The sequence below is a fragment of the Equus caballus genome, chromosome 6, assembly GCF_041296265.1.
Source record: "Equus caballus isolate H_3958 breed thoroughbred chromosome 6, TB-T2T, whole genome shotgun sequence".
Classification (NCBI taxonomy): Eukaryota; Metazoa; Chordata; class Mammalia; order Perissodactyla; family Equidae; genus Equus; species Equus caballus.
Genome location: NC_091689.1, coordinates 47,630,743 through 47,647,473, shown reverse-complemented (window position 1 = coordinate 47,647,473; position 16,731 = coordinate 47,630,743). Strand labels below are relative to the sequence as shown.

The following is a 16,731-nucleotide window of genomic DNA, read 5'->3' as shown; positions in this document are numbered from 1 at the left end:
TTTAACCTTCATATTATCTTCATAGGTGGTTGATCTGCTACCTTTACTATATTTTTGCCTTTACCAGGGATTTTATTGCCTGCTTTGTTTGTTGTTGTTGTGGTTTGATAATTTTCTTGACCCTGTTTGTGGTCTTCTCTTTCCCACTTAAATCCCTTCAGCATTTCTTGTAGAACTGGTTTCTTGGTGATAAACTCCTTTAATTTTTGCTTCTCTGGGAAGCTCTTTATCTCTCCTTCCATTGTGAATGATAACTTTGCTAGATAGGATATTCTTGGCTGTAGGATATTCTTTCAGCACTTTAAATATGTCATGCCACTCTCTTCTAGCCTGAGGGGTTTTGGCTGAGAAGTCTACCGATAGCCTTATGGGCTTTCCTTTGTATGTCACTTGTTGCTGTTCTCTTGCCACTTTTAGGATTCTCTCTTTATCTTTAATTTTGGACATTTTAATTATAGTGTGTCATGGTGTGGGCCTCTTTGGGCTTATTTTGTTTGGTGCTCTCTGTGCTTCCTGTACTTGGATGTCTGTTTCCTTCCTTAAGTTAGAAAATTTTTCAGCTATTACTTCTTCAAATAGATTCTCTACCCCTTTGTCTTTCTCTTCTCCTTCTGGGACACCTATAATACAGATGTTAGAGCATTTGATATTGTCCCAGAATTCCCTTAGACTGTTATCATTCTTTTTAATTATTTTTTTCTTTTATCTGTTCAGCTTGGGTGATTTCCTCTAGTCTTTTGTCCAGCTTGCTGATCTGCTCTTCTGTATCATCTACTCTGCTATTGAGTCCCTCTAGTGAATTTTTCATTTCCAGTATTCTATTCTTCATTTCTGATTGGTTCTTTTTTATATTTTCCAATTCTTTGTTGATGTTCTCACTGTGTTCATCCAGTCTTCTCCCAATATCATTGAGCATCCTTATGAGTTTTTATTTGAACTCTTTTTAAGGTGGATTGCTTATTTCTGTTTCATTTAGTTCTTTTTCTGGGTTTTTGTCCTGTTCCCTTGCTTGGAATGTATTCCTTTGCCTCCTCATTACACCTCTTTCTCTGTGCTTGTATCTATGTACTAGGTGAATTGGCTATGTCTCCTGATCTTGGAGAAGTGGCCGTGTGGAAGAGACACCTTTTGAGGCCTGGCAGTGTGCTTCCCTCTCATCACCAGTCCAAATGATCCAGGAGTGACCCCTGTGTGGGCTACTTGTGTCATTCTGCTGTGACAGACTTGCTCTTAATGCATGTACCCAGGGAATCTAGTCTTTCCCTTGCTGCATGGCTGTTTGTAAATTGGGATTGGGAAACCCCAGCACCATTGGCTACAAGGTATAATAGCACACTCCTATTGCAGCTTTCCTGTTAATTGGGTAGGTACCCAGTGTAGCTGGTTACTAGGCTCAGGGGCTTACAGTTACTGTAGGCCTCAGGCCTGCAAGGCTGTTGTCAGCTGTTTTAGGATTGCAGCTGAGTGGGGTTGGCCCTAGGCACAGGAGCACCCAATTGTTTCAGGCTTTGGTAGGTGGGGCTGATACTCTTTTTGGCTGTTTGTGAAGCACAGGTCTTCTGCCACTGATAAGCCCCACCCCCCACAGCTCCATACACACCATCAACACAGTCCTGGCCCATGTGCACTTCCTGACCCCCAGAGCATATCCAGTCACCCCACTGCAGACCCCTCAGCTTTCCATCAATACCCCCTACAGTTTATCTGGTCCTCACATAGGCCCTGGCCCACAGAGGGGGGCACACACATCTGCCTGTAAAGGATCAAGGCACTGAGTCTATGCAGACCGAGAAGTCACCTGAGGGCTTGCTGTTGGGTGGGACTGGTCCCTAGGGCAGGCTGCCTGCCCTGGCTGAACTTGGTTAAACCTGTGCTCTAGTGGGTGTGGCAGACCCCTGGGCTAACAGGCCAGGGGAAGAACTTCAATGGCATCTGCTAGCTTCTGTGTCAGCACACCTGTACTACATCACAACAATGGCTGCCACCAATGTCTCAGTCTCTGGAGAGGTCTCACCTCTGACTGAGATGCACCCAGAGTCTACCAGGTGAGTTTCTTTTCACCAAAGGACTGTGAAGCCTTCTTTTTGGTGACTTTAGGTTGTTTTCTAAGATGGGTGAATTTGTGCAAGGGCCCTTTGAGGGCTGGGATTTTTCAGGCTTGTCAGATAGCTTTTCTGGGGATATTCCTCACTGCAGTTAAAATCCAGTGAAGCCAGACAGTAGGACACTCACCTCAGTTGTGCCAAGTCTGAAGGATGCTTATAGCAGTAATGGGCCCCTGCTTAGGATCCCACTCCTCCAGGGAGGGCTATGTCCCTTAGGTGGCTCCCACCCAGCTGGCTGTGAATCTCCGTGGCTCACAAAAGTGGCTTTTTTTCTCTCCCGAGGAATTTCTGCCTCTTCTGTCTCATTCAGGACTGTCTCATGTTGTGAGGGTTCTTTTTATCCAGTTTTCAGTTTCCCCTCCAGGGTAATTTTTCCAACAATATTTGTAGTCTGATTGTGTTCATGGGAGGAGGTGAATTCAGAGTCTGCCTACACCACCATCTTGATGAGATCTGCTTCTTATCCTTATGTCTTATATCCCATAATGCTCCTTTACCAATCATTTTTATCCTCATGGAGACACTCAATCTTTTCCTCTGTCGATTTTTCTTAATTTTTCACTTTCCTCATATCCGCATTTTTTTCTTAGCCAGATTATATTTTTTAAAACACAACATTATAATCATTTAACTATATTCCATTTTCTTGCCTCTTCTTTGTCAGTCCTTACCTGGATATTCAACATATAGAAATAAATAAGTACATGTTTGTGGGAGACAAACATTTAGGCAATAACACCTTTCTCAACATTTCTTTCCTCTCTCTCTCACACACACACACACACAGACACACACACACACATACCATTCAGTTGTACTGTGGACAACATGCTGGGAGTCTCCTGAAATCTCCCAGAGGAGAGAAAATAGCCATAGATATTTCAAAGGCAGAGGCTCACCCTCTTTCTTGCCTCTTTCCTCATCTCATTGTCTTTTCCCTGTTGAAGGCCAATGATGGTTTAAATCATTGAACCTTATATTGATAATATCTTTTCTACAGTAAAACACTCTGAATTGAGAGGTTGTAAAGTCTCTGACTCTGAAAGTGAAAAACCACCCCAAAAAGGTCCTGCCATCATTTTCTGAGATTTTCTCTGCATAGGGTAGGAGGTTTGATTGGATGATTTAGAAAGAATATAGAAATTCCGATATTTTATGAAAAGTACCAAGTACACTTCTGTTTTCTTCTGTTGTTTTGAACTTATATGTATTTAAGTTTTAATTCTTTTATTTTTTGTCTTTTGTTTGTTATCTCTATGTCCTCTCAATCTATTTTTCAGTATATTTGTTTGAGTCTCATGCAGACATTTATGTCTTACTTGCGAGCTCTTTGTCCAACTGTCTTTCTCTGAATTTTGATTGTTCTAGTCTGTACATTCCCTTTTTTAAGTTTCTTCTTACATAGTAATCTTTGCTTGCCCACATGTCATACTCAAAAATAGATGAGTAGTTTAGAATCTGTTTTAAAATTTTCCATTAAAAACTAAGTAAATGGAATATTGAATATAAACTAATTCTGTGCTTATGGACTAATTATTTTTAACATGCACTATTTATTACCACAAACCATTACCATTCATTTATATTTTCTTTATTATTTTACTGATTAGTAAGAATTTAAAGGAATTACTGGACTTGTATTCATCTATTCATGCATTCAATAAATATTTATCAAGCCCCTATACACAGTAATTATAGAAGATTCTCCATACATACTTGTTGAATGAATGTGCACAATGTGCCAGGCACTGTCCTAATAGCAGAAACACAGGGGTGAATAGATATGCAAGATCCTTCCTCTAGTGGAGCTTTCATTCAGGGGTGTGTGTGGGTGTGTGTGGTTGTCTGCATGCATGTCTTTCTGTGTTTATTCTGGAATGCAGTGAGTGATAAACAAGTAAACTGATAAAATAATTTCAGCTGGAGATAAGGGCTAAGATCCAGTGAATGTCTCATTAATCCAGCCCATTAGATTAATCATGAAACCTGTTATTTTCACTTGTCATTGGACTGAGCCAAGAACCTTAGATAATCTTATTTGGGGGCAAGACCACCCCCAGCTGTCCCTGATCCAGCACTTCCCTGTTGTCTGTTTCTGCAGGAATGAGACCCAAGAGCTGTCCAACTGCTGCCCCCTGCACAGGTACATCAGCCCCTCCTGCCTCCCCTGTTGGCTCCCAGGGGCTTCTTCCTTCCCACCAGGGTTGGTAACAGGAGGTGCTGCTGCCTTTTCAGACAAAGAGAAGCTCCGACTCAGAGGAGGAGACACCAAGTGCTCAGGGCGAGTGGAGGTTTGGCACAATGGCTCCTGGGGTACAGTATGTGATGACTCCTGGAGCCTGGCAGAAGCCGAGGTGGTGTGTCAGCAGCTGGGCTGTGGCTCTGCTCTGGATGCCCTGCAAAAGGCAGCATTTGGCCTGGGAAATGGGAGCATCTGGCTGGATGAAGTGCAGTGCAGGGGCAGGGAGTCCTCCCTGTGGGCCTGTGCTGCGGAGCCCTGGGGGCAGAATGACTGCAAGCATGAGGAGGATGCTGGAGTGAGGTGCTCTGGTGAGTGGAGGATCCGGGAATTGACCAAAAATTGAAGGAGGTATGAATTTAGATCCACAAGCACTTCCTGAACTAACCTGCTGTTCTGTGCTCTGGCTCCAGGAGAGGGTTTGCCTGAAATCCTGGGATCTGGGAGAGAACAATATGCCAGTGGTTAGTAAGGGTAACCCTATGGCTTTTCCAGGCCAACTCAGTACAGTGAGCCCATTTTCCTCCTATTCTCTGCAGGTGAGAGGAAAGCAGTTCTCCAAAACCATGCAAGTAAGTGATCCTTCTGCTCTGAACCATGTGATAGTGGAGAAAACCATATTTTCAGGGACCTGCTCTATTGAATATAAATATTTCTGGCAAAATTAACCATATTAGCATAGGCAAGGTCTAAGGTGTTTTTAGTCCTATTAAGTTGTGGCAGCTGCAATGCTCCAAAGCTTTACTAGCTTTCATTTTATAAAAATCCCTTAGAGCCAGATTCAGAAGACAGTTGACACTGCTCAGGACTGGGTCAATCATATCTTGGGGTTCAGGCAGATCCGTTGTATCTGAATGGTGACTTCGTGGTCTTTAGGTCTCAAGGGATGACTGGGATAAGAGGTGGGGAGGACGGCTCTCCTAGGCTTATGACCCTCTCTGAAACCACATGGCCCTCTTCTCTCCTCAGGCACCAATTCAGGCTCAGCTCCTGTCCCTGGCTTCTTCTCCCTACCTGGGATCTTCTGTATCATACTGGGGGCCCTTCTTTTCCTGATCTTTATCATCCTGGGAATTCAGCTGCACAGATGGAGAGCAGAGCATCAAGGTGGGCCTTAGGGGTGGTAAATGATCTGGAAAGTAGAGGAAAGGTTATTTCCAGTTGTGATACCAAGCCAGTTGTGACATCAAGAAAAGTGAACAAGTATTGGTCTCCATCTTCATTATCTGGCAAAAGTCCACCTTCTCTACAATAGACTTTAAGATTTGAAAGAATTGAATCCTTGGTCCTGGGTTGAATGTAAACTCTCAAAAATTATAACTTCCTGTGTGAACAGTGTCAGTGGAAAATGAGTATAGGATCAAGATCAGGGTCAGGAAATTTAGTTCTGTCTCAAAAAGGCACAAGGCTAAGAAAGGGGCCCTAGCAGCCCACAGGGGTTTCCCCAAGTGTGAGAATTGGAGAGCACTGAAAACTTTGTCTATTGGTAAAGAGAATACCTCCAAGGGCAGTCTCTAAAGTCATGCCATACTCCCCAGCCTTATCTACTTTTGAAGATGCTGTTGATGAGCCCTTGTACCAAGAGATTGATTACATCATAAAACCAGAGGAAGACCTGTTGGACAGCCCAGGTATGTTCCATGCCCTCCCCTCTGTTCATGAGCTAGCCATGGGTTATCTTCAGCAAGAACAGACCCAACCACTAACCCAACCTCACAGAGTCAGCCTCCTCTTAAGTCAAGAGCTCCAAGCCTTCTCTCTACAAGTCTGAATCCTCAAGGTTTCTTCTAAACCATGACATTGGGCCACCTGGTGTGGGAAAAGTTTTCTGTTTGTTATGTTTTTCTCCTTAACAGATAACCTGTCTGATGACTCAGTGACTAAGCTGCCATATTACCCAGGGGACAACAAGCAGACTGGAGACCCTGAATCTGCCCCAGGTAGTAGAGATAGGTCATCCCTTGGATGGTGGGGATGAGGAGGAGGAATCTCATCTGAAGAGAACTCATCCTACAATTAGGATGAGAAGGATCTCTTCTCTCCAGTTCACAACAATTTTTTCTTCTCTCTGCCCATTCTGTGACCTCAGAAAGAGAAAGATCATACTCAGCTTTCTGCATCCACAGCTACTTCTCCTCACTTACAGACATGCATCTAATGTATTATTATGGGTTCAAAGGCCATGTTTTTTTAAATAACATCTGAAACTGATAATCTCAAAAATTCTGTAGCAATAGAGAACATTTGGAAGTATGGTTGGACCCTGAGAGAGTATGATATTTGGATCATTTAATGGATTATGTATATATTGAGACCAAAAAAGTGTTTTTGGTAAGCCCTGGAATACATGGAGTGCTTGGTACCTGTGCTTACCCCCTACTAGAAACTCTTATTTACAAGGGACCTAAGAGAGGAGAATGCCCCTCCAGGATCTCCTCCAGATAGTGAAGATGGACAGCTCTTAGGATGAGGCATGTCCAGAAGGGCTCCTGGGGATCAGATCCTGAGGTCAGTTGGGTCTAGAGGGAATTGAAACCCAGGCCTCCTGTGATTGGGACTGGTGAGATCTCCTGTCACTGAGTGATAGATATCCATGCTTCCCTCTCCCTGCCAGCTCTGTGTCTCCCACAGCTTCAGAGGGCACATGAACAGCCTGGGTTCTCTCGATCTGGATTCATCCTTCCTCAGTCACTGATGTGTGCATATTATATGTTACAACTCAGTACCATATGCTTGAAAATAGTACCTGAAATTCATAGCACAATTGCTTTTGTTGATGATTTATGGTATGAGAGACCATATTAGAAAAATATTATTGACCTTCATGTATTGGAATATTTAGAAGATACAAATGATTTCTGAGAAGATTGAGATCAAATATACGCCTTTGAGACAACCCTGGGTATGGTGCCTATATTTATCAGCTGTTAGAGTCTCTGCATTAGAAGGGACTTAAGATATCACCTAGTCCAACCCATATTTTGCTGTTCCCCCTAAGTCCTTGTCTACTTTCAGAGCCTCCAGGACAGCATGTCAATGCCACAGGAAATGGTTATGATGATGTTGAAGAGTCATTTGTTCCTGAAATTCCTTCTTTCCCTGGGATGAGTGAGAATTATTTTTCCCCAGAGGAGGGAGATAGTGCCAGGTATTCCCAGACAGGTGAGTGGACAGCTCTGTCTCCAGTAGCCTTACTTCCCTGCCATGGAAAAGATGAGTTTGGACCGTCAATAGTCAGTTTTTCTTTACTATCAGAATCTAGGTAGCCTCGTATACCTGGATAAGATCAGCTCTTCCCTTTCCCTAGTATATTACAGATATTTTACCTCTTCTGAGAGGAGAAACATGTTGTGTTCTCTGTGTCCATGTCCACCATCAGTTGGATGTAGAAATGTCTGTAATGAGTTGCAGAGGTTTTGTTCTCATTTTTCATACCCCAAATTGAGACATATGTTCCAACGATAAATTTGCGGACTCTCTTGGATTGCAAGAACTAATCTGGAAAGATTTTTAGTGGCAATGTAAATTAAATTTGTGAACTATGAAAACTTGTCTTGGGGTAACTATTTAACCAAATGTTTAAAGTTGATATTGCCCATTATCTATGAAAAATGTGCAATGGCCTTAATTAGAGGGTCATAAAATCTCAGCACTAGAAGGAAACAAAGACACATTTCTCTCACTGTTTCAATTGATAGATGAAGACCCTCATTCCTTAGGACTAGGCTTTCTGCTTATATTTGAGTATGTGGTCCCTGGGGAGTAGGAGATTGTGGGATTTGGCTGAGCTTCTCCCTTTTGGCATCTGACAGAGAACCCAAATTGTTCTCATGATTAATGTTAGGTCAGGCTTGATCTATTATTGAGGTGCTGAGGAGAGGTCATCTGAGGTGCTCTAGAGAGTCATCTCCACCCTCCATTCCTTAAGGAATTGTACCAGACTTCTGTAGAAGAGAGTGTTTGTGTCTGTCGTCCACTCCTTGCCATTATTGATCTATCTTCTTTCCAACTATTGAAATCAAGACAAGATTTGCACAGAGTGGCTGAGTCAGTATGGAGTAGCTCTATCTAGCTTCTCAGACAAGCGTTGGGTCCCCACAGCACTGGTCCCTCCTCCCTATCTTGTAACCACTTTTTACGTCTCCTTCCACCTTCCTTTATTTTTGTCAGCACTGAAACCAAGGTTCTCCTTACTATTTCAGACATCTCTCTACAGTCTCCTAGAGAAGCTGTCAACTGTAGCATAGAAGAGAAAGAACCCTCATTGGTCCTGAGACAAGAAGACCCTGCGTATGATGATGTTGAGCTTAGCACCATATAGTGCCATTTTTGGAGCAAGTAACTCTTCAAAGAATCTCTGTAACGTTGTTTCCCAAATAAATGAGAATGTATCTTCTTCATTACTGCAATGTTTTTACATGTACCTATAATGAAAGGAAATTATTCATAATAAATACTCTGAGCTTCACAGACGAGTGCTGTTCTCTTAAAAATTTAAATACATTCACCCACACTGACCTTGGGAAATTCATTCTTCAAAGATATTCCTTTCACCAAGTGAAACATCAGTTGAAAAATCAGTGTTATCACCATCCCACAGACTACATTCTTGCCTTCATTTAGGTACATATAAATTCATATTTTTCTTGAATAGCATGAAACTCTCGAAATCTGGCCCAGAACCAAGGACTTACTCTTAGGAAGATAAACTCAGAAATGAAAATTCTCAGGCCACATCCTAGAACTACTAAATCAGAATCTGTGTTGTCACAAAGGTTTCAGGTTATACTTATGCATATCAACATTTGAGAAGCCCTGGTTTATGCAGAGCAAGGACAGACAAGCTGGGTTGAACACGTGTTTACAGGACAGGCCCCTTGCTATGTGGGAGGTGTAGGAATTGGGAGAGCAAGAGGGGAAGCCTCGAGATGGCTCTTCCCACAAGGCAACATTCCCACAAGGAACCTTGACTTCCAGCCTCAGGTTCCTCTGAGAGGATAGGGGATCAGGGTACCTTTTGAGCAGAGGTCACCTGCCCTGGACTGGGAAGCATGAGGAAAAATCTCTGGCTTCAGCACTTAAGCACAAAAGGTGCGAAAAGTGGGGCTGAGCAAAGACAGGCCTCAGCAAAGGGAGAAAGAGTTCCCCCCAAATCAAGAGGAAGAGAAAGGGTGTACTTGTCTTGTTAATGTCCTGGGCTACTGGAAGAGGAGACTGAGGGATCCAGCAAACAGCTTTCGTTTTTTGTCATTTAGAAGGAATATTGTCAAGGGAAGAGGCTATAACATGTTCTGTTTAAGTTTGTGAACTTTAATTAGGCCTTTTAAACATTTCAATACGTGGTATGTGGGCCCCAATTTGCATCCTTGCCAGGACCTGCAAATGTTAAGAGTAAGCCTTTGTCCAGACCAAGATAATAATCAAAACTTCAATCTTTCTTCAAAAGTAAGTCTTCTCCTCCCCCTCCCTTATTCTAAGGCCTGCAATTCAGGACTAGCTAATTTGGGGAAAGTAGGTTTTGTTGGGTTTTGTTTCCTCTACCTTTTCATTTTCTTCCCCGTTTGCTAGTTGCTGTCGTGAGAGAGAAGAGACGTATGCTGTCAGGGAAGTTCGTCCTTGGCAGGGTGGCTTCGCGCTTACCTTCAGAGTAAGTGCTTCAGAGGTTTCTGTCACCAGGGACCTTTCTCTTGCAGTTCGCTTCTCATGGTCCATGCATCTCTATTTCACAACTCTTCCCACTGTCCCTAGAAATCAAGCATTCACCCCCTCCTGGACAGGACCCAAGACAAGCCTGCACTGGTCCTCTCTCCGGCACAGGCCATGTATAGCCTCTCATGCCAACAAATTCCCAGAGTGCAGGCCAGGCCGGGAATAGCCACCTCTATCCTGCACCCGACCAGCACCAGTTCAATGAGTTCACTGAGTCTCTCAATATTTCAAGCTCTCCGTGTTAGTCAATGAAAATCTTTCTCATTAGGCTTGAGATAAAAGATATAAGATTCCCTCACTTCTTCCTTCTCGGTGAGGAAGAGAGCTCACAGCATTGCAACAGTTCTCTTTGAAAAATATTTCCCTCACAAATCCCCCTCTTGACATTATGATCCCTTCATTGTCCATAATCTGCTTCAGGGGGCCAAGTGGCATGGAAGCAAGTCTGATATATTTCCTTTGCAAATTCTATATTTAGCTGTCTGGCTCCAGAATTTCATATCTATTACATTTTGATGTCTTGGTAGAAAGTTCAGTTTTAACATTCTACTCCAGAAACATAAAAGAACCATCAAAGAACAAGCAGGAGAATTGCCTGTACCAGAATAGTTTAAGCTAGAGAATGCCCTTACTGGCCAATATGATGGTCTGGTCTCCTGAGGGCGTATGATATTTTCTGGTTGGAATGGAAGATACATCCATCTTTGTTGGAAAGATGGGTTTGTCAGTTTGCAGAGCTTGAGACCATTAAACCTTCCAACTAAATATCCAGCTTCCCCTGTTCATTATGTAGGTTTTCAATCATTTCATACCAAACCTTCCTCCACCCTTGTGGGTTACAGTTAGAAGATGCTTCGACCGTATTCGAGTAATATCCAGTCCATCTGACAGTTGCATTTCCTAGTGTAAATTAATAAAAATGACATTCTGATTTAAAATTTAAATTGTCCTTTGAAAAGCTGAAGTCAGTAGAGATCCCTTATCCTTTTGAAAATAAGAAAATGTTAAAGAATTAGCTTCCTAATGGTAATATCTTACCAATAATTATCAGAGAGGGAAAGGAAGAAGAAAAGAATGAGGAAAAGGAAGAAGATGGAAAGGAAAATTCCATATGTTCATTTTCATATAATTAATATTACCATAAAAATCTTTTCACATAAATTTTGCCTACATTTCAGATTATTTATTTGTAGTAGATACCCAGAAAGGGAATTATTATTATTACATTTGCATAAAAGAAATTTATTATTAGTCAAATGGGAAAAATATTAAGTTTTTACCATATTGCCCATGTAGTACCTGGAAATCTGTCTACAGTCATGAGCCACATAATGATGTTTCAGTCAACAACAGATCACATATATGATGGTGGTGCCATAAGATTAGTCCCCTATAGCCTAGGTGTATAGCAGGCTATACCACCTACATTTGTGTAAGTACACTCTATGTTTGCACAACAATGAAATCGCCTAACAACACATTTCTCAGAATGTATCCCATTTTTAAGTGATGCATGACTATATTCTCCTGTGAATCACTCAACCTTCTTGAAGAAGTAGAAAAGAAAAAATAAACCTATATCCTTCTTCTCACTCCAGATCTAAGTCACTTTATCATTCAGAAGTGGCTGGGGCAGGGTGTGTTTAAGGCAACAGAGACTCTTGTGTTGATGACCTCCCCTTAACCCCTACCCCTGCACTTTCCCAAGGCCGGCAGCCAGCCCTCAGCTCAAGTAGACATGGGATCTTTACACAGCGCTTAACGGGTTCTAGACTTCTCAGTTCCAAATAAGTAAATGATTAATTTTTAAAAAGAAATTTCAAAGTCAAGTAGTAATGCACTCACAGTATCAGGGGACTTGTCCACTGTGTGAAGGCATCAGCTTCTACATGGATGTTGCTTGTCTAAGATCAGAGGTTCCAGATCGCAAGTGTGCAGTTTATAGGATCGCCACAAGATGGCAGAGCTGGGAATGACAAATTCCTGGAAGCTGAAGGAGCCAAGTAAAATTTAATTGCTTGTTTTTTTAAAAGATCACAATTAGGGGGCTGCCCACTGGCATAGTGGTTGAGTTATGGCACTTCGCTTTGGCAGCCTGGGGTCCACTCATTCGATCCTGGGCATGGACCTACACACAGTTCATCAAGCCATGCTGTGGCAGCATCCCACACAAAAAATAGAGGAAGATTGGTACAGATGTTAGCTCCACAACAATCTTCCTCAAGCAAAAAGAGGAAGGGTGGCAACAGATGTTAGCTCAGGGACAATCTTCCTCACCAAAAAAAAAAATCACAATTAATATCTATTTTGTATTTAAACATCCTAGTATGATCTATTGACTAATAATTAGAATTTCATTGTTTGAACTATGAAAGAAATTAATGAAGATAGCAATATAGACACTAAGGAAAGATTAGATGGGATGATAGATTGATGATAGTGGTGATTGTAAAGATAGGTATCTAGATAGATAGATAGATAGATAGATGGATAGATAGATGGATAGATGGATAGATAGATAGACAAATGGACACAATAGCTATATATAAGGGGCTTTTAAAATATGCTAAATATTTTTTCTTTTATTTCTTTTTATTTTATGTAAACTATCCCTTTCAGCCAATCACCAAATGATGCTTCAGCAGAGAAAGAGATTGTTATTACAGGAAACAGAGAGAAAGAAGTGGTCAACATTCAACTCTAGTCCTCCAAAATAGGATTTTTGGGCCTGAAGAAGAAAACAAATAGCTTTGAAAGACTAAGGTTTTCTAAACTTCAAATTTTCCCTCTTTGTATGTTGAGAGTTTCATTGGGTAAGACTCAGAACAACACTGTAGTATAAACCATAGCTAAAGAAGACACAAAATATAATTTAAGGGAATTGCCAGAGACAAAAAAGGGAAGTAGAAAGTCTTTTTCTAGGGGTGGCTCAGGGCAGGGGGCAAAAGAGGCATGTGAAAGAGAAAAGAGAAGGGGGCAAATGCTGCTTGAAACCATCCGTGACTCCACCTCCTTCATTCTGAGGTCAAGTGGAAATGTGGATGAATGAAAGCCCAGATGGGTTGAAGGGAAAGCCAAAAGCAGAAGGGGCTTATGCCTGACTTAGCCATTGCTGCCTTGTTCTGATTTCCATTGATCAGAGAAGCTCCCAGATGCTCCCCAGCAAGAAGCTCTGGGGTCAGTACAGAGAGAAAGAAGGGCAGTAGAGGGATACAAGACAGGGTCCCCACCTCAGAATTCAACCTTCCTAACACATGCTACCACCTCACTCTTCATGCCCCCTCAAGCTCGGTGTTGCCATAGTGCACCCCTGCAGGGCACACTAACCCACCCTGTGGTCCACTCACTCAGGCCCTCACCATTTACACACAGATATAGGAAGGAAGCATTCCATGACACCCCTATCCCCAGAGTCCCCACCAGAGCTCAAAGACAGCTTCATGCCCTTCCCCATCCCACACCTGAAGTTCTCAGTGGGACAAACACTGAGGGCAGCTGAGACAGTCCACAGCCTTGTCACACTCCCTACTAGAAGGACCCACCTCATCCAGGTCAGTAGACACAGGCTCCCTGTTCCTGCCATGCCCATTCTTTCTCCTTGAGACTCAGGTAAATTAAAAGGGATAAAACACAATTGAACACGTGCATTTCTCTCCATAAGTATTCTAATATTTACCTATTAATTTTGCAAGAATCACTTACTTGTCATTTCTTCCTCCTACTCCTAAGCCCCATGGCTACAACGAATCCTGTCTGCTTCTTTATCTGTAATCTTAACATATTAATCGTAATAATTGACTACAAATATCAGAAGCAAGATTTGAACTCAGGTGCCGGAGCTGGGATCAGGATCTGCTTTGTCACTTAGAGTTGATGCTGTCTGCCCTCTGGGGCCCAGACTTAACATTTCTTCCCCAGTTTTGGACTTTAACCATCACTAGAAACCATTCACCCAGACACCTAGGACATAGGATATGGCTGCTGGAGTCCAGCCATGCCTTCCCCTGGGAGGGCATAGGCATGCATTTAATGTAGCCAATTTCATATGGTCTCATTTAACCCAGGATTGAGACGTCATAGATAAGGCAACGTTAACAGTTCCAGACCCTGTTACAGGGAAGGATGGGCTGAAAAGGAGGAGCTCAGCTCAGGGCTGGCATGCTGTCTCCAAGCAGCATTGTACACTCTCCACAGCTTGGGGTGCAGTTTCAACATGGGCTAACTTGCCCCCCAAGAGAGGTAAGATCTTCTTTGATGTATAAGGAAATATCGGTGTACAATCTCATCATAGATATGAAAAAGGAGGAAAGTTTTATAGAGGACACCAACCCAGCTGGGTCCCAGAATGAACTTGAGAGAGTGCAACGCAGTGGTCAAGCAAACAGACTCACAAGCCAGACTGCCTGGTCTTGACTCCCAGCTCTGCACATGCTATAGATGTGACTTTGAACAGGTTTCTTAAACTCTCTGTGCCATGGTTGTCTCATCTATAAAATGAGAGTAACAGTCATGCCTAGATAACAGGGTTTTACTGAGGATTAGATGAGTCAGCATTAATAAGTGATATTACAGGTGCTAACTAGTACTGGTACATAGTAGTAGAGAAGTAGTAACAGGGCATCTTATTCCATCCCATCCCAAGAATCACAGGACTCTAGAATGTGAAATTAAATTCTACATTACCTCTAGCCTTGGCTGGAGCCTGTCAAAAATCTATCCTGGAACCCCAGTGGTGGCTGGGTGGTGTGATGATAGCTGGTGCTGCCGAGAGCTGCGAGCCTCCTACAATTGGCCCTCACTCTTTACTGCTCCTACTCTACTGATCATGAAATTCTGCCTGAGTGTCTGTAACGCTTTCATGAACTTATGTTTCCTTGCCAATTTTACTTTATAAGCTCTAATGTTCTTAGTAGAAGTTCTGTGTCTAATTCATCTCTATATCCCCAATGCCTGGCTATTAAAAAACCCCAAGTTATAGCTATTGAATGAATGAATGAATGACACTCTGCTAGGTGTTTTACACAAACCGTCTCAATAAAAATAAGTTTTGAGAACATTTTTCAGCTTGATGTAGTGAGTACTTACCATCGCAATACAAGGTATGTCATTTGATATAATGAGAATACAATAAAATTAAATGCTATTATATTAATGTATTTAATACAATACCATTAAATGGTATGAGCTATGGTTCAAAACAAGACGTTTCTGCAGTGAATGCAGTAAATTCCAATTTCCAGAAACAAATGCAGCCCCATCCCCAGGGCAGGGCTAAGATAGCCAGTTCTGGAAATATATAGATGCTACAGGTTTCTTCATGTATTCAAAAACACAGAAAACAAACCACAACATGGTCTGCCAGGTGGAGACCATGGAGCCTGCTGCTCTAGTCTTAATCAGATATGGCTAAACGGGCAGGATGTTTGTGTATTTATCATTTGGCACATTTTCAATTAAAACCACACATGACTGTAACAGGAAGAAAATTTTGTTATAAAATTTTTTAGTTCAGCAGTTTCTTATTGAATAAGAAGTGCAGAAGCAAAGAGCAGAAAGAATTCTGTCCATTTACTTAGGATAACTGCTCAATTGGTCTTATGGATGGTAAAACAATACAATATATTACAACAATACAGTAATATAGCGCTATTATTCTCAACCCATCCATGAGAAAGTAGAGGTTTAAGAGGTTAAGTAATCTCTTTTCTGGGGAAGTTAATAATTAAACATTCTTACTTGAGGGACGGTTCCTCAGGACCTATCAGAAACAGAGTGACTAAGATACAAAATATTCCTTATGAATTAAAAAAGATCTACACATCAAAAAGAAATATTAATTGAGTTGTTTCACTGACACATTGGCAATCCACCTCACACATCTGTGTTCCTTGTGTGGACAGTACAAGGGTTGGTAAAGGTTCTTTTACCAAAGCCTACCTCATCTCAGGTCCAGCCCATCACCATTGTTCAGCCCTTTGCAGACTATAGCTAGCAACATCTAGCAAAGAGCTTGACACTGAATAGGCTTCATTCATTTCTCCACAAGTCCAGCGCAATGCTGCCCAGAAACCAGACCAGATAAAAGCTACTAAAATCAACAACAAGCAGATGCTAAGTGGAGAGCAAGCAGACCAAGGACCCTTTCCCTGCTACCATTAGGGTAGTAAGAAGGCCCCTCATCCCAGACACCATCTTTGGGAGGAGAAACAGAGGGAATGCTTGCTGAAAAAGAGGAAAACCAACAGCAACAGGGAGTTTGAACCCAGAATTGACAAAGTATTTATTATGTTGAAGCTGAGCTAAGTTGAAGAAGACTTTTTCTTTTTTTGGTAAGAAGACTAGCTGTGAGTTAACGTCTGTGACAGACTTCCTCCATTTTGTACGTAGGTCGCTGCCACAGCATGGCTTGATGAGTGGTGTACATTTGAACCTGGATCCCAGCCAGTGAACCCCAGCCGCCAAAGTGAAGTGCACCAAACTTAACCTCTACCCCACCAGGCCGGCCCCAAAGAAGACATTTAAATGAAAGAGTCTGAATTAACTTTATGGAAACTTTTAATCTGCATAAATACCCCTTGCTACTGAGCAAGATGAAACCAATTATTAAAAAAAGAGAACATGACATTTATGCATATTTGAATTCTAGAGGTTACGTTTTTAAGCCCACCACAGATAGAT

The 16,731-nt window shown here is 42.1% G+C and overlaps 1 protein-coding gene across 1 annotated transcript in view; it reads left to right on the top strand.

Annotated features, from left to right (window-relative positions):
• The window catches only part of LOC100147591 (antigen WC1.1), a 52,848-nt gene extending 44,036 nt beyond the window's left edge, over positions 1–8,812 (top strand). Inside the window, exons 8-15 of the mRNA XM_005610904.3 lie at positions 4,207–4,248; positions 4,341–4,655; positions 4,884–4,916; positions 5,314–5,451; positions 5,883–5,975; positions 6,201–6,284; positions 7,360–7,506; positions 8,547–8,812. Coding sequence (XP_005610961.2) covers positions 4,207–4,248; positions 4,341–4,655; positions 4,884–4,916; positions 5,314–5,451; positions 5,883–5,975; positions 6,201–6,284; positions 7,360–7,506; positions 8,547–8,665 — 971 coding nt within the window. The 3' untranslated portion in view covers positions 8,666–8,812. The remainder of the gene's footprint in view (positions 1–4,206; positions 4,249–4,340; positions 4,656–4,883; positions 4,917–5,313; positions 5,452–5,882; positions 5,976–6,200; positions 6,285–7,359; positions 7,507–8,546) is intronic.
• Positions 8,813–16,731: the final 7,919 nt, after the last annotated feature.